Source organism: Echeneis naucrates, chromosome 13, assembly GCF_900963305.1.
Source record: "Echeneis naucrates chromosome 13, fEcheNa1.1, whole genome shotgun sequence".
In the NCBI taxonomy this organism is placed as follows: domain Eukaryota; kingdom Metazoa; phylum Chordata; class Actinopteri; order Carangiformes; family Echeneidae; genus Echeneis; species Echeneis naucrates.
The window spans coordinates 13941279-13962119 of record NC_042523.1 but is presented as its reverse complement, the minus strand read 5'-3'; the positions used below and the strand labels follow the sequence as shown (position 1 = coordinate 13962119).

Below are 20841 nucleotides of genomic sequence, written 5' to 3'. Positions count from 1 at the left end.
GCAATCAGCCATCCAAAAAATATTTTGGATGGCTTTAAATCAGAAAATTATCATGTAACCTTACCTTCTTATGGCCTTTGGTGTTCCCTCATGGACTCTGCTTTATAGTAACAGAAACATATATGTTTATGGTATGTAATCTACATGAAATGAAGCAAATTTGTTCTTGCAAATGTAACCGTTAATGCACCTGTCACTTTCTCTGTCATCCTCTTGCAGTTGGTCCAGGCTGTAAAGGTCAAAGTGTGAAGAGGGGTAGGACAACCCATCCAGAGAGTCAGACTGAAGACCATCACTTAGCCTGGAAGACCCTGGGGTGAGATTTCCACCTGAAAGACACATGACCAGTTTGCAGCCATCACTTTGTGCGGCTTTATCTTTTACCTGATGTTTTTCAGTCATTCAGCAGCTTACCAATATCAGACTCTCTGCCAGTGTCTGAGCTATGGGTGGTGCTGTTTGGGGATGATGTGTTGAGAGACATGGAGTGTGTGAGTTCAGAGCCTTCGCTCGATTGGCTGCCTCTTAGACGGCCAGGTTCCACGTGATCACTTGCCCCAAGTGTAGGCTGAGACAATTGTTTCTGAGGACGGGGGCGACCATCCAAGGCTTTACCTACTAAATATAGAGCAAATGAGTGCCATAAAAAGAAAAGAGTAAGAAAAGGAATAAAAAGGCTTTCTAAGAAGTGTTTTGTTTTTTGTTTTTTTTGGGGGGGGTTGTTGGTCTGCATTTGGTGCTGTCAACTTTAAATGAGATTGATGTGGTTATAGTCTTGCATCTAAATATTTTATTATTTCAGTGCGTGTATGTGACCATCACCAGCCCTCCCTGGAAGTTAGTTTGTGGATCTTTGAGTTGAATGACCTTTGTGTGGCAGGGAAGGCAGTGCTACACCAGGGGGAACAAAGGATAGACAAGATGTGGAAAAATGGGCAGGGGAAGGTGAGCAAGTGGTGCTGGTAGGAACTGGTGGAGTGAAGGATCCTATGCTTTTCCTGTCACCTCACTTGGGATTTTGAGTGTCCAGAGGGCGTCCTTCAAAGTGGATTTTTCATTTCAGCCAATTACTTTATTTTAGATAGTTCTAACTTACCTGGTCCTGCTTCAACACGGCTGGGCCTCCGCTGAGGTCCAAGGATACTGGGAAATCTTGGTTTCTTCACCTTCTCTTCTCCTTCCTTTTCTGTCTTGATGCTTTTCTGTTTTTTATTGAAGCAAAGTGAGATATTGCATCAGGTAGATGATAAAGAAAAACAGAGACACACACTGCCCACACTGTAAAGATGGATATAAAGTACCTTGATCTTGGGGAGAAAGTTGATCCGGACCCGTTTGGATTCAAGACTGCGAGGTTCCTTGACCCTCACACCAAGGTGCTTCATGTATGTATAGATGACATACTGCATTGTAGTGCTAAACAAGAACACGTTTCTGAATTAAAGCCAACAACAAATTGTGTTTTGAGTGCTAAATTTGAAAAGAATACGTCCATATTGTCACTTGTACCATATGTTACACTAGTCGTCATCATACAATTTCTACACAAACCATCTGGGGTGTGATATGACCATATGGTATTTCAAACTAGACTGTTTCAATCAGTCACACTTTGAATTATTAAATATAAACATACTGCATAAATTACATGTTTCTTTTAAGAGGCTGTCTGTGTGCTTTATTTGTGAACTTTGGAGGAAGAAGAATAGGGCTTGGATGACACCAATGTGTTCTTAGTTGAAGCAGACCAAGATGATACTTAAAATTATGAAAGATATAATTTATTTGACATTAATTATGACTGAATAAATGTGCCGCAAAGTCTAAAAAAAATATGCTGTGTCAGGGTTATTCTTTTATACTGTGGAACATTGCGAACTGTAAATGGCATTAACACACAGATGGTTTGAAGGGTCATGAAAGCACTTGCAGCATTATTTATCCCCTCCATATGCTTTAAGATATACTCAGCCAGCCAAGTGTGCCACAAAACTTGTTCCCTTACCATTTCTCTTCCTCTGTGGTTTGAGTCGTTAACCTATAAACAATACAAAGGCAAGTGTTGATGTGACAGTATCAGTACAACTAAGCAGTATATATATGCTTTTTCCGTATGTGTGTCATGTGACTGTGCACACGTGTTACTTACAAGATATCCTCTATTTTGGTGATGATGTTTTCAGCATATGAGCGCTCTCGCTCCAAAGTGACACGGTCTCTCACTCGCTCCTGGTCCAGTCTTGTAAGTTCAACTTCAGCTACTGTTAGGCCCATACTGCGCTTTTGCCTACATATCCCAACATAAGGTTGATAACGTCTCAGCAAAAAATGGCTAAACACATGGTACTTTACTGAGATTTTGTTTCATTCTTTAATTTGATTTAAGTGAGAATTAACCAAATTCTCACAATTATCAAAATCTACAACACCGCACAAATTAAAAATTCATAGTTGATAAATTTACCTGAAATCTTCAAGGTTCTTCTGAATGTCAGGAAGCAAGGAGTCCTGCAGTGTTTGTACATGCTGTCTGTTTATTTCCTCTGGGATTAGTTCCGTCCTCCGCCGGTCTACAAACACATGTACACATACTCACATACACTGTACAAAAAATATTTTGGAATCGTGGCATGTGCGAATTAATGGTTGACATTTAGATGTTCCAAATCACTGAATTAGCCATGAATGTGCATGGCTGAGTAAGTGATCAACTACAAGAACTGTAAAATGAGGTCTAGGGACAGTCCAGACCTGTTCTCTACAAAAAGTTTCATGAGGTAATGTGATTTGGTGCTATGTAAATTAAAAAAAATATGCAAATAAAATATTGAGAGTTTAAATAAATTAATAAATAAAAATGCTTAAATTGACTGTGCAGACCTGGTGCAGTACTTACCCAGGTCAGCAGAGATGGATTCAGGAACAGCAACTTTCAAATTCTGTAAAAAAAAAAAATTTACAGGTTTTTACAACAAATAGGAACAAAACAAAGGTTTGAATCCATCAAAACTGTTTCAGATAATATCATTGTGGGTCCAAATAAAACAAGGCATTCATGAACATGCCAACATGCTATAATTTATGTACAGTATCAGTCACGTTTGGACACTTTCCCATTCAAATGTCCAAACTTTTGACTGGTACTGTATTTTAGGACCAATAAGTGACATCAAGCTGCTTATTCTCATCTGTAAATATATCAACAGATATTGATGGCAGCACTCTTCCCCGTATGTCATCGTAGGCAACAAAAACTGTACTCACTGCTGCCCGGTCAATGAAGAAGGTGTGGAGGTCCATGAACACCCTTCTGGTCTCTTTGGAGTTGGTCTGCTTGTAGAGGTCGGCATAGAGGTAGCACAGCTGAGGACACATAATTAGGAGTCAAGTTATATAAAGCCTGAAAAGAAATTCAAATGAAATTACTATACAAATAGGTTAAAACAAGACGTTACCACTGGAGCAGGGTCAAACTGTGAGATGACATGGTGTAAGAAGGCTGAGAGGTGGGCAGGGCGAGACTTCAGCTGCTCAATACTGTTAAAGCTGTTACACTGGCCATTTGCCTGAAACAGATGCACTATAACAATTTGTACACAGACAAAAAACATCCTAGTCAAACTTGGAGTAAACATTGTCTTATGGTAATGCTGTACCTGTTCCTGGTCTGAATCAAAATAGTCATCCTCTGCACCAATGATTTGCGAGATGAGGCGAACAGAAGAGGGACTGCTTATGATGGTAGGGGACAGCGAGTCCTAGAGACAAAACACTCATGTATTATGAAATTATCTTTTGTAATGAAAAAAAGCCCAGTATGGACATTTATAATCAATTGGTCTTCAGTGCTTGCATTCACAGCCATGACCTTTGAGTTCTTGTCAAATGAATCTGCTCACACCATTACAGGCAGTGATTAAGTAAATATTTTGAGGATAGTTTATACAAGGCCATAGAGTATTGCTACCAGATCAGTGGTGTCCTCTGCCTCAGGGGAGTGGCAGGAGTTGAGGCTGTTCCTGGGTGTGCTCTTTGGGCTGGGGCAGGATGTCTCTCTTGGACACATACTGTCAGGAGATCCAGGCCCAAATCTGTGAGATATCTGGTGGTAGGACGGAACAAAACATGGCATTCGCAGTCAGTCATTAATCAGCAAGAAATTTAATAACTGCTAAACTGCTAAATCATGTGTTTGCAATACACACACCAATGCACTGGTTTTATCTAAATGGAAAGGAGCCTAATCTACGATGATCTAATTAAATTTAGCACTACACCAGGAAGCTACTGTCTGACAACTTGCAGAGTCTGAATTAATATGTATATTTGTGTAGTAGTGTATAGGAATTAATATAAATATAGTTTAATATGAAGTTTTGAGTTCAGTGTTTGGATGAACACTTACAGGAGTGCTGCTCCAGGACAGGTCTGTACTGTTGTCTCCCTTAGAGGTGAGAGTGTGCTCTGTCTCAAACATGCTACCATCTTCTGCATCAGCATATGGCACAGCCTCCTAAGGATTCAAGAAAATATATTAGTTCTATTAAAAATAATTACTAGGCCCAAATTTTATATTTTTCAACATAGACAAAGGTTACAAGCAAACCAGCAGGCTACAATTGGAATAATTAATGTGTGTGTGAATTAATCTGCATTCCAAAGTTGTAATTTCTTAAATATATAAGACTAATATGTTGTAGCACTTGAGGTATAAAATAAGATGTCACACAGACACAAAAGAGTGGCTTCCGCAGAGAAACCCAAATCCTTTGATAAGATTAGGATTAATGTTTCTGGAATGATCCCTAAATGCTCTCCAGAAAAATCATACAATTACTGCTTGGATGGTGGTGGCAGATCAGTGTCCCTTGATACCTTACTAAATACAACTCATGTTGTTACTTACTTATTTTATAGTTAATTAAAAGAGGATTATTTGTTTTACCTGTGTTGCCCCAGGGGCTTTGAAGAGCTGACCCTGCAGCTGAGGAATGTGTTTTTTAACTTCCTGGATGTCTTTCAGTAGTTTGGGGGAGGGGTTCTTACTGTACTCTTCCTTCATGGCCTAGACAGCAAAAAGGGGGAAATCAAAACAAGAAATGAGAAGCAGTTGTTATCGGTTCTGCATATATAGTCAAGAGAGTGAAATACCACATATGTGTTCTGTTACTATGTGGAGTGAGGTCACTGTATTGTCAAATTGTCAATTTCTATAAATTGAAAATATCTTGTTTCCAGAGCAAACACTATAAAGGCAGACAAGAGATGATCCTTCTATTCTCAATACAGAAAATAACAAAACCTGCTCTAACAGCTCCGAGACCCTACTAAGGAGAGCAGTGTTTAAAAAAAGCATGATGACAGTAAATGACAGTGATTGTAATGCTAACTTGCAACCCCTACTACTCTTTTGAGAGCACCTTTTGCAAAATATCAGCCTTCTGGTTACAGACAGTGCTATTCTCATCCTGTGAGGAAAAAAATGAGGAAGTATAAAAGCAAATGAAGGACACATGAATTAGACAACAAATGAGAAGAGCACTACATTATGATTTGAGCAGACAAAAGATTTATAGGCTTGGATAAGATCTAGCCAGAAATAGCCACAATTATTTGGACAAATTTAGGAGAAAGGGGAAGACAAGGAAAAAGAAGAGATCTATGTGGAGAAGATATAGAAAGAGGGTCAGAAACAAAAACACACGCATTACCCATTGTTGTTGTGTAGAGGAGAGACAGTCTTGAGGACTATAGGGGCGTTCTGTTGCTGGAGAGTTTGGAGAGGAAATGCTAACGCCCAACATTTCAGACTCTGCTTCAGGCAAAGGGATCTGGGCAAGCCCTGGAGGGCGCCCCAAGACTGTGAGGGCCACATAGGAGCCCGCTAGAAAAGAAAAATTAAAGGAATTATGTGTCAGTTTTACTTTATTTAGACCCAGGGTTATTTTTTGGATTTGGATTTCGTTTTAAAAGAGACAGAGAAACTTACATTTGATTAGCTTTACCACTTCGATGTGATTAGAATGCGTAACAAGCGTCCCGTTAACCTGGAAGGAAGCAATGGTTGTATCACAATTTTAGTACAAGAATTAGATTGAAAAACAAAATGTACAAATTTGGGCACAGAGTTGAAGTTTGGCATTTCATTCTATTTTCAAATACAGTAGGAGGAGTAAAAATGGTTATTGACCATAAGGTGGCAGCCTACATCCTCCGCAACAGCCTTTGACTAGAAATTAGTGACGTTTGCACTTAAAAAACATGGAGGCAGAGGCTGAACACAATACCTTGATGATCCTGTCTCCTGTCTGAACACCTGCCCGCATAGCTGCCCCATCTGGCAAACATAGAAGAAAGGAAGCATTAAGGCAACAAAAGAGAAGAAATATATCAAATAAAAGAATGAATTCAATGGCCTGAAATTCTGAAACTGAAGGTAAAATAGAAAGCATGCCACTTTAAGGAGTATTTTTTCATATTCCTGCACAATGAATACACCATATAGCCTTGACAGACCAGATGTTGCAAAGTGACTATTTGAGTGCCAATTTGAAAGACCATAACAGTGGTTATATGACGAGAAAGACCTGTTTCACAGCTCCACCCCAAACAAAGGGATTTAAGCACGAGACGGGTTATTATGAGATCCAGGTCTGACTCTACAGTAAGCAGCATACAGCTGAAATATTTTGTAAAGCAAATACAACTTTACAAATACACTACTTATGATGTGTATTTAGGTTTTTCAGTTTTGTGCAAGTTTGGAAATTCGAAGTAGTTATGACATCATCTGATCACATAAATTATCAAGTTATTATACTGTCTCTATATGATTAGATATTTAAACACGGCATCCAAAACATTGAGTTTCAGACAAAAGCCATAATTCATCTTGATTATGTTAAATTTTCACAGTAGTAGCATGTATGATTGGAAAAGGGTTACACTATGAATGTGACAATATGACACAAGATACATTTTGTTTGATACCTGGTTAAAAATGAAGTGAAAAATAAGTTGTATAAATGATTCAGAAGAAACGGAATAGATCCCTCTTTGTGTTGACTCAGAAACAAAAGTACAAATGGAGGGCCATATAGGGATAGCTTCATACTGCCAAGCACATGACAGTGCAACTGTGCAAAAGTCCTCGATTAGTTCCTTCTTCCGTCTCTCCCCACTACTGTGAGGACACATGTTTTCTGTAGCCTGATAACAGCCCACATCATCCTCTATGGGAGTCTAAAACTGCCTGAGATCATGCAAGAATCCTGTCAAAGTCCCCTATTTAGAAGACAACATTATAAAGCAGAAGCTGCAGATGTGGTGATATGCCTGAGAATGTAATGTATGGTAATCAGCTTCAGTACACTAAGTAAGTACCAGGGTAGTAGTGGTTGCTGAGTCCCAATTTTTCCCCATATTTGTGGGTTCAAATTAAACAATGACAACAGTTTGATGTCACTGACCGACAATTTCAAAAAATTCAATGACTACCATTGGTCTCTTCACCTTTCAGTTTGAGGCCCCGCCTTACCTTCTTTGACAACCTGCACAAACACTGGGTTGTCACCACTGACAGTGAGCCCAAAGCCATTTTCATCTTTCTGGATGATTACACATCGCTGGACGAGACCTGACAGTGACAGACAGGATAAAAAAACAGTATCTTCAGTCTCTCAGTTAAGTTAGTGCTTCCACTACAGACCTGAAGATAATCACATGAAGTTAATGTTTGACATTAAATAAAAATTGACAAAAAGAATCATATTTGCAGTTGAGACAAACACAAAGTTAACATTTCTTTTTCTCTTTTTGAGTGAGTCAATGAACAGGCTGCACAAAAATGTGGGTTTTACAAAAGAATGAGAAAACAGACATCTTTTAAAAGTGGTATCATGAGGACATTTTTTTCTCACATTATTTGAATTGCTATTTTTCTTGTCAGTATGGACAGGAGAAATGGCTTCTAACACTTTGCTTGCCGAGTCAACGGAGTATTGTCTTGAGACACACTTGCAAAAAATCTATCGTTAAATCTAGGAAATAACCCATCTTGAGTCTAGACACTGTTGTCGGGATAACAAACAGCATTCAATGAAAGTTTGTTTTAAACTTGGCCAGAAAAAATGTAAGAGGCCCAAAGACTTCAGAGAAATGTTATATATTTTTGCTTGTTGTGTCATGGGTCAGAAGAAGGAACGTTGCTTTGCAGGTTCTTTGGGGAGTGTTACATTAGCATGGCAAGCAGAGATTAGCATTTATCTAATGTCTGGCTGACGCTGACTAGACTGATAGAGCACAAAAGGAGCACACAAAAGGACATACAATGCACAGAATGCTTAAAGAGAAAATTTTCCTGTGTCTCTTGTTATAAAAGAAATTAATGGATTTTCCAATATTAGAATAATATTAAGGATATTGACCTATCTTCAAATATCAGTATAAGACTGAATGAAGTGACCCTTGAACTGTTTTATGTTGTGTCTTGAGATTGCCTGATCAGTGCAGCATCAACTGGAGAGGCCCTTCGATTTGGACATTGGTGGGGTGGGGGTTAGAAAGTGGAAGAAGCAGGAGCTAATACACATAGAGCAGTTAGGAGGCCCAAACGGCCTCAGGCTATGGGAGTAGCAGGAAGGGAGGGGGAGTGGGCAGGGGTGTCAAGAAAACAGATGAAGCTGTATGGGTTAAAGGGCTGGTGTGAATTTGCCTCTAAGATGTTGGTCTTTTGCCTTTTGCTACAATTAACAGTATTTTAGAGATTTTGGCTGGTATTTATAAACCATAAGGAGTGAGAGCACTGATCACTGATGAGGTTAATCCATCCAAGGTAATGTATTATTCAGTGCTTCAACTGATCCGTAATCAGAAATCTTTGCTGACACAAGTAAATGTACTCAAGAGAATAAACTGACCTTTAATCCTGACAGAGTACCTTTAGCCCCACAGTCATTAGACTACAACACACAAAGGTCTGAGTACTGTGCTTAAATATAAGACTGAGTATTCAGAGCTTTATGTGCGATCATGGCATTATGTCTGTGAATTTCCTCAGTTCTTAATTGGTATGAAACCAGACATAGATAATTGGATCAAACAGAAAGGAGACAAATATACTTTGATGAAGATGACAGTACAGGCTTATCTTGATAAACTTTGGCCTTGATGAGATACCAAATTGTCATCAGCAGAAACTGGCACCCATGCTTTAAGAATTAGTTATGTCGATTCACTTCTTTGTTTACTGCTCACTTGGTATGAAATATCACGCCACCTGACAATTTCTGTCTCAAAACTTTCTCTGCCATTTTGGCCAACAACAGTGACAGGTGAAAATGTCTAAAATGATGTAATGAGAAGCAGAGAGTGTTGATAAGTGACATTTTCAGACCAGAGGGGCAAAGATGCTCCATAATGACTCTGATTGTATGGATTCTGAAAACAAGTTACTAAATGTTCAGTTAGGGTTATGTGACTTAATTACAGTTTAACTAAACAGTGTAGTAGTACTGAATTGAGGTCTTAACATCAATTCCAAGAGTGATAATTTTTCACAACATCCATGGATTTCGATAGAAGTGGTGTGTCTAACTCTTAAGCATTAATGCAGATTAGGATGTGACTTATATTATTAAGGAACCTGCCTGATGAAGACATGCTCAAACAAAAAGGATCTGCTAATTAGAAACAGAAAAGTCAAATACAAAAAAATCTTTATAATGTATGTTTTGCAATGACCTGAACCAACATTTGCTGAGATTAAACCTTGCAACGGATTTACACTAACACTATGGACTGATCAGATTTGACAATTTGCTACTGTGCAAAGTCAGTGATAAGTTGATAATTCTCATTTGACGATCGCTTGGCACTGGTTAGCATCCAATTCAGAGAGGTATGAAAATACAACCTCTGACCATGAAGCCTCATATAATTATTAAAAACAACTCTTTTGCTTTTGCTCAAATTTTTTTCCCAGTTTGGCATCAGTGAAGTAAATCTATCCAACTTAAAACAAATACTGATTGGCAATTTCACACCAGGGCCTGATGCATGCATTAAGGCTGCTGACACACCAGTCATTCCAGTTGGAGCATCTTACCACAGGACTCAGGCTTCCCCTCTGCTAGCACACTGCTGCTGCCACTCTTCTGCACCACCAAAGCTTCTGCTCACAGCCCCCACCAGTACAGCAGCACAGCAGCACACATACACACGCACACGCAAGCACCCACGCACGTACACACGCACAAAAAAGAAAAAAGAAAAAAGAAAACAAGAGCCAACACAAGGAGAGGAAACACAAAACAGGAAAGAGAAAATCATGAAGGAGAAAAAAATCATGAGAGAAGAAAAATTAAATGAACAAGTAGGTAGTATAATAAAATATAATGGTTGGGGCAGGCAGGAGTCTAGCCACTAAAAAATTAACCTGTTTTTGTGAAATTAAAATGACCTATATCCTGTAGACGTTTTTCCATTACTTTATAATGCAATGTATAATTTTTTTCCAAATGTTTCATCATGCATTAAAATCAAAATATGTTATGGAATAACAAAAGTTACCCCTTAAAAAAGGAGTTTATGTCTATGAAGGCTAAAAACATGGTGGCTTTCTACAAAATATTAGAGTTATAAAATATTGTGCCAATACTGCAATAGCCATACCTAAATGGACACTGAAACTGAGCCTTCATATTAAGGCTCTGCTTCATGTAAGCCTGAGTATCCAGCTGGTGCAACTGCAGTTATACTCAATGCAACTTAATGTGCATCTGTCCTCCCCCGGCTATATATACATGTTGGAATGATGAATATAACGCTAAAAATAAATGTGAAACAAAGTTACAGCTGATATCAGAGGAGACACTGCTATTGGCCTTTGAAGGTGAAAATGATTTAGTAATCCTTTCCAGTGGAACTTTTGAATCTCATGGGGTAATTTTATCACCTATTTTTGACTACTCCTGCCAACCCGCATACAAAACCCAAACCACTTTAAAATGATGACAGAAAAGGTTCAACCAGGAAAAAAATGCATGCAAAGTGCATATAAGTAAAAGAGACACACAGAAATATTGATTAATATCATGCAGGGATGCAAAAGGTCATAATGCATGTTCAATTATGAAGCATGTCTAGAAATAATAATGAAGACATCCTTGCAGACTAAATCACTAGACCATTGCCAACATGAGTAAAAGCCAATAAAAAATACATACAAAAGGGTTTTAGTGTGATACTACACACAGACAGTGCATGTCTTGTGTCACCACTGAGAGAACACATCTTCTCTATGCTATGTTGCATCATACAGACATAAGCCATCATGTGGTGCAGAGGACTTTGCTTTGTTATGAATATAGCAGTCATATCTCCAATCATACTGTCCTCATTGCTGACAAATACAACAGGGTGTGTCACCATATCAAACTAGTTTGTTTCTGAAGCTTAGCAGATGTACCCTGCAAAAACCTGTAAACTGGAGTGCATAACAGGTTGAGTGGCCTTTCGCCCCCTTCAAGTCTGCATTAAGACAATCTAATGACTTTGAGCAGACAAAACCCACAGTGCACTTATTTAGGTAAAAATTCTAAGAACCATGTCTGTAGTAAATACAGCTGCAGATTTTAGGGTCCTGTAATCAAAACCCAAAACTGCAGCAAACACATTAGAAAATGAATTGAAGCAATTCAAAAACATAAAAAGTTGTTGGCCTCCAATAGTTAAACCTAAACAATTACCTCAAATCAGACTACACAAGCACAAAAAACACAAAGCATAGAATGCCTACACTGCCTTGCACCATCCAGCATGCCTTGTCCAAACCATCATGTACAAACTTGCGTCATGAAGCTGTTTGTGTGTGAATGTTAGTGAGCAATAAGAGGATCAGAGAAGGATGGACAGAAACCTATGTAGCAATCAAATAATATGTGGCATACAGAGATAGATGGATAGAACAGAACAATGACAGAACATGTAAGAAGAGGGAAAAAAGAAAGAAAAGAAGAGAGAATAAAAAAGCAATAAGGAGTACAAGCTTGCCAAGCTGGAAGTTTACCTGTAGGGTCAAACTCATTGGAGGGAAGTGAGGTTTTTTCACTTTTGGGTTTCTTGTCCGGGGGATGGTCTTTACTGAGAATGCTGCTGGTTCTAGGAAGAGGAGCACTGATAAATTAGAGATTATCTAGCCACAAACAAGGAAAATGATGAAAATTTCCTATTACTGTCCCATACAATACTCTACTCTTTAACAGATAACATTCTTTGAATGTCAATGTAATGTATGCTGTACACTCACACAGTATACAAGCTGCATGCTAGTGAGCATTCAGCAGGAATTACAGCAACACACAGAACCAACAATTGTTCACTTCAGCATTGAGAATAGTATGGTTGGGGGACCTCCTAGTGTATGAATCATGCTGAGTGTGTCTACTGTATAATATGAGAGCCAAAGAGGATGTAGACCCACTCTACTGCGTGACCAGGGAGCAAGGCCAGAAAAAGGACACTCCTCAGAGGAGGTGCCACAAGGCCAGACTCTGGGTTGAACCTCAGGAGACTATGTATGGCTGCCTCTGCCTATACCAGTCCCAGCTGTGAAAGGCCACTGTTCTGTTCACAGTGAAAGGCAGTGATGGACCGCCCTTGGAAGAGGGACTCCTTTGTCCGTCACTATGTGTGCATATGTGTGTGTCTGTGTGTGTACATGAGTGAGGGGGGTGGTGGGGTCTGCTTGGTCCAAACTATGAAGACTTCTGTGTTGCAGCACACCAGACCTAGTAAAACCTGCTTCATTTCCTCTCATCTGGAGCTGTGTGTATGTAAACCACTGGTGCACATGTGTGTCACAGGATTACCTCCAGAAAAGCATATATGCCTCTTCATGAAATATGAGAACATTTAAAATTCTTACCTGTTTGCTTTCTTGGGAAACCTACAAGACAAAACAAAATGTCCATCAACATCACACAGGAATTACCTGACAGTCAACTAATGTAATACAGGAAACAAGAGCTAAGCTCCTTATGCAAGTGGGGAGGGTGAAAAACAAGATGCCATGGTGACAGTTTCTCTTGAGACCCACATGGTGGTAAACATGATAATCCTGATCAAATAGCAGAGTTCTTTAGCTGCAGATTAAAGCCTTTTTCAGGTCAAATCTCCTCAGATCTCAGCTGCATGTCAGCCATGACTTAGTTCCTCTCAGACATCACAACTTAGTAATAATCATATTGTAATCACATCCATGGCCTGTTTCCTTCGAGGCAGCTTGCCCTGAGGCTGATTACTACAATGGAATGATGCAGTGATGAGATAATTTAGGGGATACTGTCAGCACCATCTTGGAAATGCAATGTTTTCTTGGAAATTATAGAATTACATATCAAGTTGCTGTTTGGAAGATACACCATGAATGAAAACTTACACAACACCATTAATTCTCAAAGATAGCTTGTGGTGAAATTTTAAAAAAGACTCCTTCTCTTCACTTTGACAGTGAACTGAAGCGTACAAATGGGCTTCTGTAATGGAGTAACCTGTTCGCCAAACCTGAACTGGCTGAAATTAGTTATTCTACACAAGAACTGAATTTTTAACTTCACTGCTCTGTGAAGGATGAATGAATGAGCACATTAACTATGCTTTAAAATAGGCAAATTTTCCCATTTAAGCTCTGCGCTGCCTGTCAGTCATTCAGAGAAGATAATTTTTCCAAAGCAACGTAAAATGTCATATTAATCATATCTCATGTGTACTGTGTTTTCCAGTAAACAGAAAATCTGAACACTCATGAAGTTCTGCCAATCATCTGGGTGGCCTCTCAGCTTTGCATTATTCCTAGTGGGGTCTGCACAGTCAGCATAGCTCATTTTTTCTAGTCAGAGAGAGTCATATTTTGCCAGTATGAAAAACCACTTCTACTGAGTTGAATTTATACTCTGAAATACTATAAAATCTAAATTTAGATTATTTTATTTTCTACTTTTTTTTGTGATTCGGTGGAAACTAATGTGTGAGCCAGGCAATGACCCTATAAAAGTCAATCCATTTCAAGCTTCATTCTAATGCCCGCAACTGTTCATTCACAGCATCTTCGACATTGTCAAATTTATACAATGTTACAAGATCAGCACAAATGTTGAGGAGAACATATAACCTAAACAATAAGGAAATGATAACTGAAGCAAACAGTTGTATGAATAACTACATTTTTCAGAACACCAACCTCCCGTAATTGGGAGGTCTTGCAACTAACTAGCCCACATTAACTCCCTTTCTGCTGGCGACAGTATGTCCCATTCAGAACCATGGAGGGGCAGCTGAATGGCCCGTTTATGAAAAGGCCTCAGACTGTAATAAGTTCCAGAGCCTCCAGCAGAAAAAACTAGCTTTAAGTAGCCCACTCCCTAAGAAACCTCTGAATTGGAGAGATGGAAAAGTCAGCACATAAACACACACCGAAATGGAACATGTCAATGCACAAGCTCTGAGATGGCAAAACTGAGTAAGCAGATGTTGTTCTTGGTGGATCATAGAGGAACAAACGAAAACATGACAGCCAAACCAAGTTGTAAGGAGCTGGATGATGCATCAGGCTGAGCTTAATGTCTGTGCTGAACTAGACACTACACGTATGAGTCACGCTTTCAGAAATGATGCTCTACCTCTATATAAAACTTAAGAAATGTCCAGACACGTATCATCTAGCTTGAAAATACCTGCTTAAGACACAGAAGGGTCTAATGAGCAGGACAAGACAAATCACTACTATGAACAGAAACAAGAGGACAGCTCAAACAGTATTGGCAGATGAACTGAAGCGGCAGTGAGGCTGAAAAACAAGACAAAAAAATGCCAAAAGCACGTCAAGAAAAATGTTCTGTTGAGGGCCATACAAAAGTGAAAAGCCTGAATGTTTATGCCAGTTCAGCTAGAAAGAGGTAATCATGAAACAGTAGCAGACTGAGATGAAGCAACTATTTTGCATACAAATCCAATTGAGTCAAGCTTAAATTAAGGAAGCGAGTCTTCCTCTGCTGAAAATAAGGAATTGACAAGAAAGGAAATTCAAATTTATGGTCTGGACAAATACCACAAACTAAGAGCTAACTTGAATCTGCAGCACTTAGTCCACATGATAATGTAGCAATAAGTCATCATGGCCACTCTTAGGTAGTGGTAAGAATGATCTCTTTAGCATAAAACTACATTTTATGTAGTTTTTATTTTAAATTTTTTTGGTGGTGGTGGTCGGGAGGGTGGGACAGTGTAGTTGTGACTAAGCAGACAGTGAGACATACAGCAGTAGCCCTGTATCTTGACTGACTACCATCACTTTAAGGTTGGCTGATCATATTGGAGGGTCTTGAGTGCAGCACTCCCCTTGAACAGCTGGAGCTCAAAAAGGTACAGAGTAAATCTCTAGTGAACGTTGAAAGTGAAAGGGTTTCACATCAGCAGTGAATCTTTTGTCTAGTAGACAAAAGCAGTTGATTGCTCTACGGTATGACCTAATGATAGTTTTAATATTCTACTACTCATTCTTTTGTAAGTAAGAATATGCAACTTCTATGATGATCGAGCTGGATTAGAAACAATTAACTAACTGACTGAAAGTGTTGAATATCATTCACTTACATTTATGAAACAAAACAAGATTGTTAATTAATGGATTATGAATGTAATCTGTAGTTGCAGTCCTAGGAAGCACAAACATAAACTGAGAAAAATGTGGACTGTGAACTGTGATCGTCCAATTTCTGCAGGTATATGATTAAGTCTTTGACATGTCTCCAAATGTCAAGTAAGAACAACAAGCAGCCTGTATGGAGGCTTCGCCCTGCTCTAAAGTAGCAAACACACATTAACTTGGACCAAGTCATTCTGCACAGGTTCTCTTTAACTAAAGATGATACAAATCATCTAGGAAAAAAGTTCTAAACTTAACACATTATAGTCAGTTTTCCTCCATTTCATTCAATTGTTCAGGTGCTAGCTTTCAAGTCTGAGCTAGGACCGCTTCCTAGATGAAGCCATTAAATGGGCAGGGAGTGAAAAAGGGAGTGAGAAGGCCGAGTCTGAACAGGGTGGGATGAGAGGGAGGGGCAGCAGTGGAGCGGGCCTGGGCTTGAATGCTCCATTGAGGTTTGGTGTTTTGATGGAAAACTGTGGCAGAGCTGGGCCAACTGCAGCAGCAGTGGCAGCATGAGAGTCCTGGACCAGACCAGACCACGGAGAGAAAGAATAGTGAAAGAGGGAGGGACAACCAGCCCTGAGGGAGCAGGACTCTGACACTCAGCCATTTCTGTGAAAGGGTTTCCCAAACTGAAGAGGAAAGAAAACAGTGAACAATGAGGAACTAGACCAACTCATGCAAGATTCAGGGGGAAGCCCTTCAGATTATTCTCAGTTCCTCTTAGAATCCATCTGAACACATTTAGACAGATGACTCACGTTTAAGTCTGTTGAACTATGCCAACACAAAAGAGCCAAAGAGCCAACACAAAATATGGGCACGTCAAACTAGAAATGAGGATATCAGTACAGTTACACATACCAATTAAAATAAAAGATTATGAAAGTGATAAAGAACCCAACTCGACTACACAAAAACTTTGGGACAGTCTCAACTTTATGCAAATATCTTCTGACACAGGTGAAAAGCAGGCTTGGGCTATCATGCAAACTTTATCATCTTATTACCAGCAGTAATGAAAGTACTGAGTTATTTACTACTCCTCACCACGACACCAAAGAACTTAAACCAAAATAGAAGGAGAGGAGATGGTCATTGCCTCTGGCTTCCTAATTATCCATAACATGGGTTACTGGTAAATGAAAAAACAAAACAACATGTGGAAATAAAAAGACAACATTGTTGTTGTCTTTTTATGTGGTTGTGGAGCTGCTCAATATAACGTGGTGCCAAACTACATATTCATGATTAGCCAGAGACAGCCAAACAGTTTGTATCGCTTTCTATAAAAGCTCTGAAAGAGTTTATATGATGTACAATGCACCCAACCTAAGAAATTTACTTTCCCCTTTCAGACAACACTGCAGTTCAAACTTGTGCTTTACTGCAGTAATCCTGAGGCAGAGCTCCAAATCACAGCACAGGTGTTGTTGGGGCTGGTAGGGGTGGGGCCTAGTCTCTTCAGCAGTTTTGGGAAGTGCCTGCAGGCTGCAGAAATCAGACTGGGGTGTGTTCCATTCCACAAGGTGAAATACACCATAACCTTGTACCCTGCAACACATCTTGAGATGTTAGGTTACACTGGAAAACTCAGCAGGATTGGAGAGTAATTCTGTGGTGACAGCAGAAATGTTCTCAGCTGGTTTTTGCGCTGATTCATGCCACTGGCCTGCCAAATACCCTATGGGACTGGCAGTCACCTTTTTAGCTAACTGGTGATTCGTATCACCTTTTGAAAACTGCTATGTGAGTCCATCTCGACGGTGTAGTGATACAGTCACTTTGGCAACCTGTTTGATGCCTGCAGCCAGCCAATGAGAAATAACATAAAAACACACTGTATGTTATCTAATCTATATACCTTAGTCATACAATCTAGTGGGTGCACTTACAAATGCAAAGCCAGCATTACATCATTGATTTCCACTCTTTGCCACTAGGACAGAAATGGTCTATACCCAAGCAGGGAAACTGCATCAGACCACATTCTGTACTAGAAGGTACAACAAACATTCTGATGTCACCCTCAACATGTGACTTAAGCCGTGTAACCAAGTTGAGTATTAAGTGAGCATTTGAGGCAGACGGTGTGTGTGTGTGGTTGTGAGAGAGAGATAGAGAACAAGAGAGTGAGAGTGAGCAAGAGAGGTGGTGTATTGGAAAGCGAAGAGCAATAGTTCTGGAGCTCAAGCTACAGCCTCAGGGGGAAAACGGTGCCCTTTCTGCCCCAATAAACCTCATCAGGATTCCTGACATGAGGGCCGGGGGATAGACATTTTTTCACGCTATGCTGTCTGCTGTCCTCCAGCACTGGGAAGGCAAAGGAGCTGGTTCAACATGCTACAATGTCCACACTGCTGCTAGTCTGGGCACTGTCACAGAAACAGAGAACTTTAAAAAATGAATGAATAAATAAAAATCAATGAATAAAAATGAGGTTATACTTCACAGTCTAAGGTGCTGCTGAACTGTCTCCTTGGAACTAACTGATGTCTGAAACACTGAACTTTATGTGCATGATTCAGTATCCTGCAGGGATCTGAAAGATTTATTAACAGCTGTTAGATGCCAACCAAAGATGGCATTTAAGCTGATGTAACCTGAAGTAAAAGCACATTACTGACACCTCATTCTCCCCAAAGCTATAAAATTTTCCATCTATTACACCATACTTACTACAAAAAATAGCTTGGTTAAAGTAAGATGATACTTTATACAGAGTGAGTCATCACTAAAGGGAAACAGCCTGTCATTAAGATATTCCTGGGACAGCAAGAATACCTACAACAAAGGATGAATAATTTCATCGTCCTCCTTACTTTTACTAATGTTGTCTTTTGCCTATCAAAGGGATTTGCAGAACGAGCAGTATCTTCCACTCGGCATCAACTCAGGTTGGTGACAGAACTTGTGTTCTGATCCTAGCTATTGTAAAAAAAAAAAAAAATAAATAGATAAATAAAAAAGAGTTGAATCATGTTAAATTGCCAGTGAAGCAGAAAGTTACTAACCTCCTACACTCCCCTTGCACACAGCGGCAACTTTCAGTTCAAGCATCCTCACTTCCCATCCCAGGGGAGGGGACTCTCAACAGGTCACATTAATCAAATTCAATCAACTACAGCAGTCATGCTACTTTCTAATACGAAATGTCTATTTGCCACTTTAACAAAGATTAAGCATACATATACATTAGGTATTACAACTAGACCATATGTGTATAATTAACATATTTACAGAATCAATTTCAAGTAAAATAAAGAATTTAACAGCAAGAATCCTTTGTTAAATTACCTCCATCACATCTCTTGGACCACTGCAGAATATCACTGCTTTACAGGCGTCACAGTTAGCTTGAGGGCATGAGCCTCATTCATGGCTGCAAAACTCTTACATGGACATGACAGTCGGGCAAGACAGCTCTCTTTCCTTGTCCCCTTTTCCACTATTATTTTGATCCTGTCATTTGTCAAGTGAAAGTAATGTTTGAGTCCTGAAGCTAACAGAGTAGAGTTGTAGAGGGAGTCTACAACCATCAGCATCACCGGGTAGGGTGATGGACCACAACTCTCCCAGCACTCTATGTCCAGACTCCACCCAATCTTCAACACCGCCACCCCTGGTGCATCGCCTGTTTCACTCCTCTCTGTCATTTCCCTGACCTTTTCTCAAAGCCTTTCATTTATCCAGGCTTGACTTGTGTAGAAAAACCAAAGGACAATTAATATCCTAAACTAAACTAAAAAACCCGCAGTAAACTACAGAATGGGTTAATAATTGCAAAATTTACCCTAACCCTATTGATGCCAGAGTAAATATTCCTTCCTGTGAGCAACAATAAAAACGCTCTGATGACGTGAGAACTCACTGACTGATTCTTAAGAATAATAGAAAAGATCGATGCAATTGAGAGTGTTTGAAAAAGGATGGAATGGGACTTGGCAAGAAATGTAGTAAGTATGGTGAGAGTTTGTGTTTGCCTGCCAAAGTAACATCCAAGCGTGAGTCTTCCTAAGGTCTTCATTTACATTAAATAAATAAAGAAAACTAAGACTCTGGACAGTCACTCACTGCAGACTTCCAGTTTGGGATTTTTAGGTTAAAATACAATGAACTCAGCTAATGCATTAAAAGAAGAGCTTTGATGCATAGCTCTTCTGACAATAACCCCAGCCTGTGGCTAAATGCAGCAATGTTAGCTGAAACTGCAGTAGAATAGTGATCCAAGGACAATGTGATTGGATAGCATGCTACTTAATTGGTTAATTGTTGCCTTAAAAACTCATTCTCACATTGTTTTATATAAAAGGAGTCAGACAACTAGTGTTATGGATCCCCTTACTTCCCTTTTCACTAGTGATTTATGTTTCAATGTGTTATTCACAGTGCTCAGCCAGGCAACCCAAAATCTTAGACATGAGACCAGTAATGCAGTTACCCAGTTGACATTGTAATAGATTCCACTTCAGCTCCGAGCTTGAAGGGAAAAAATATTTCAAATACTTTTCAGTGAGAGCAGAACTGAATAAGTGCCTCTATGGCAAAACCTGAACTAATGTTTAACATGACACTCTTCATAAAAAGCAGGATTTACTGACAGATTATGTGTTTTAGGATGGCACAAGTGCTCCATTCCTTTGGTATTTCCCCACTTCACTACAGCCATTCTCCAGTTTTACAGATGGGGTGCTCTGTTACGTAGTTTTTCCAGGGTTAAGGTATTGTTTCATTACCTAGTAAACAGAATCCCCTCATTATTTAAGTTGAAACATGTTTAAATCTATTCAATTATAGAGCTTTTAGGACTTTCTAATTCATGTCTAATGCTTTCTATGGCCTGTGTAAAAAGCTGTAGTCTTCAGCAAATGTTCACATCTTAAAGCATAGTTTAAAAAACATGCTTGACTAAACTTTGCCTGGTTTTTGCGAAGAAAAGTTCTGATCAAATGCTCCAAATACTTAGTGACTAGCTGGTGATATTTATGCTTTCCTGTCTCCTGAAGATGCTATGAAAAATGTTTTGATTGAAAAAGACACTCCGCCTTTTATAGCTAGGATTAATGTATGGTAAGAAATATAACATCGAAATTTGGCTCAAGAAAGAAAATAAATTCCTTTATAATCCTAAAGCA

The 20841-nt window shown here is 39.3% G+C and overlaps 1 protein-coding gene across 1 annotated transcript in view; it reads right to left on the bottom strand.

Moving 5' to 3' along the window:
- The window catches only part of arhgef12a (Rho guanine nucleotide exchange factor (GEF) 12a), a 33007-nt gene that overhangs the window by 7785 nt on the left and 4381 nt on the right, over positions 1 to 20841 (bottom strand). Inside the window, 23 exon segments of the mRNA XM_029517273.1 lie at positions 65 to 97; positions 191 to 329; positions 415 to 618; positions 1097 to 1202; positions 1302 to 1416; positions 2006 to 2038; positions 2150 to 2287; positions 2465 to 2570; positions 2897 to 2939; positions 3265 to 3363; positions 3456 to 3566; positions 3657 to 3758; positions 3968 to 4102; positions 4406 to 4513; positions 4946 to 5065; positions 5391 to 5468; positions 5712 to 5884; positions 5990 to 6047; positions 6288 to 6337; positions 7538 to 7636; positions 10106 to 10171; positions 12068 to 12159; positions 12926 to 12946. Of these exon segments, the coding sequence (XP_029373133.1) occupies positions 65 to 97; positions 191 to 329; positions 415 to 618; positions 1097 to 1202; positions 1302 to 1416; positions 2006 to 2038; positions 2150 to 2287; positions 2465 to 2570; positions 2897 to 2939; positions 3265 to 3363; positions 3456 to 3566; positions 3657 to 3758; positions 3968 to 4102; positions 4406 to 4513; positions 4946 to 5065; positions 5391 to 5468; positions 5712 to 5884; positions 5990 to 6047; positions 6288 to 6337; positions 7538 to 7636; positions 10106 to 10171; positions 12068 to 12159; positions 12926 to 12946 (2229 nt within the window).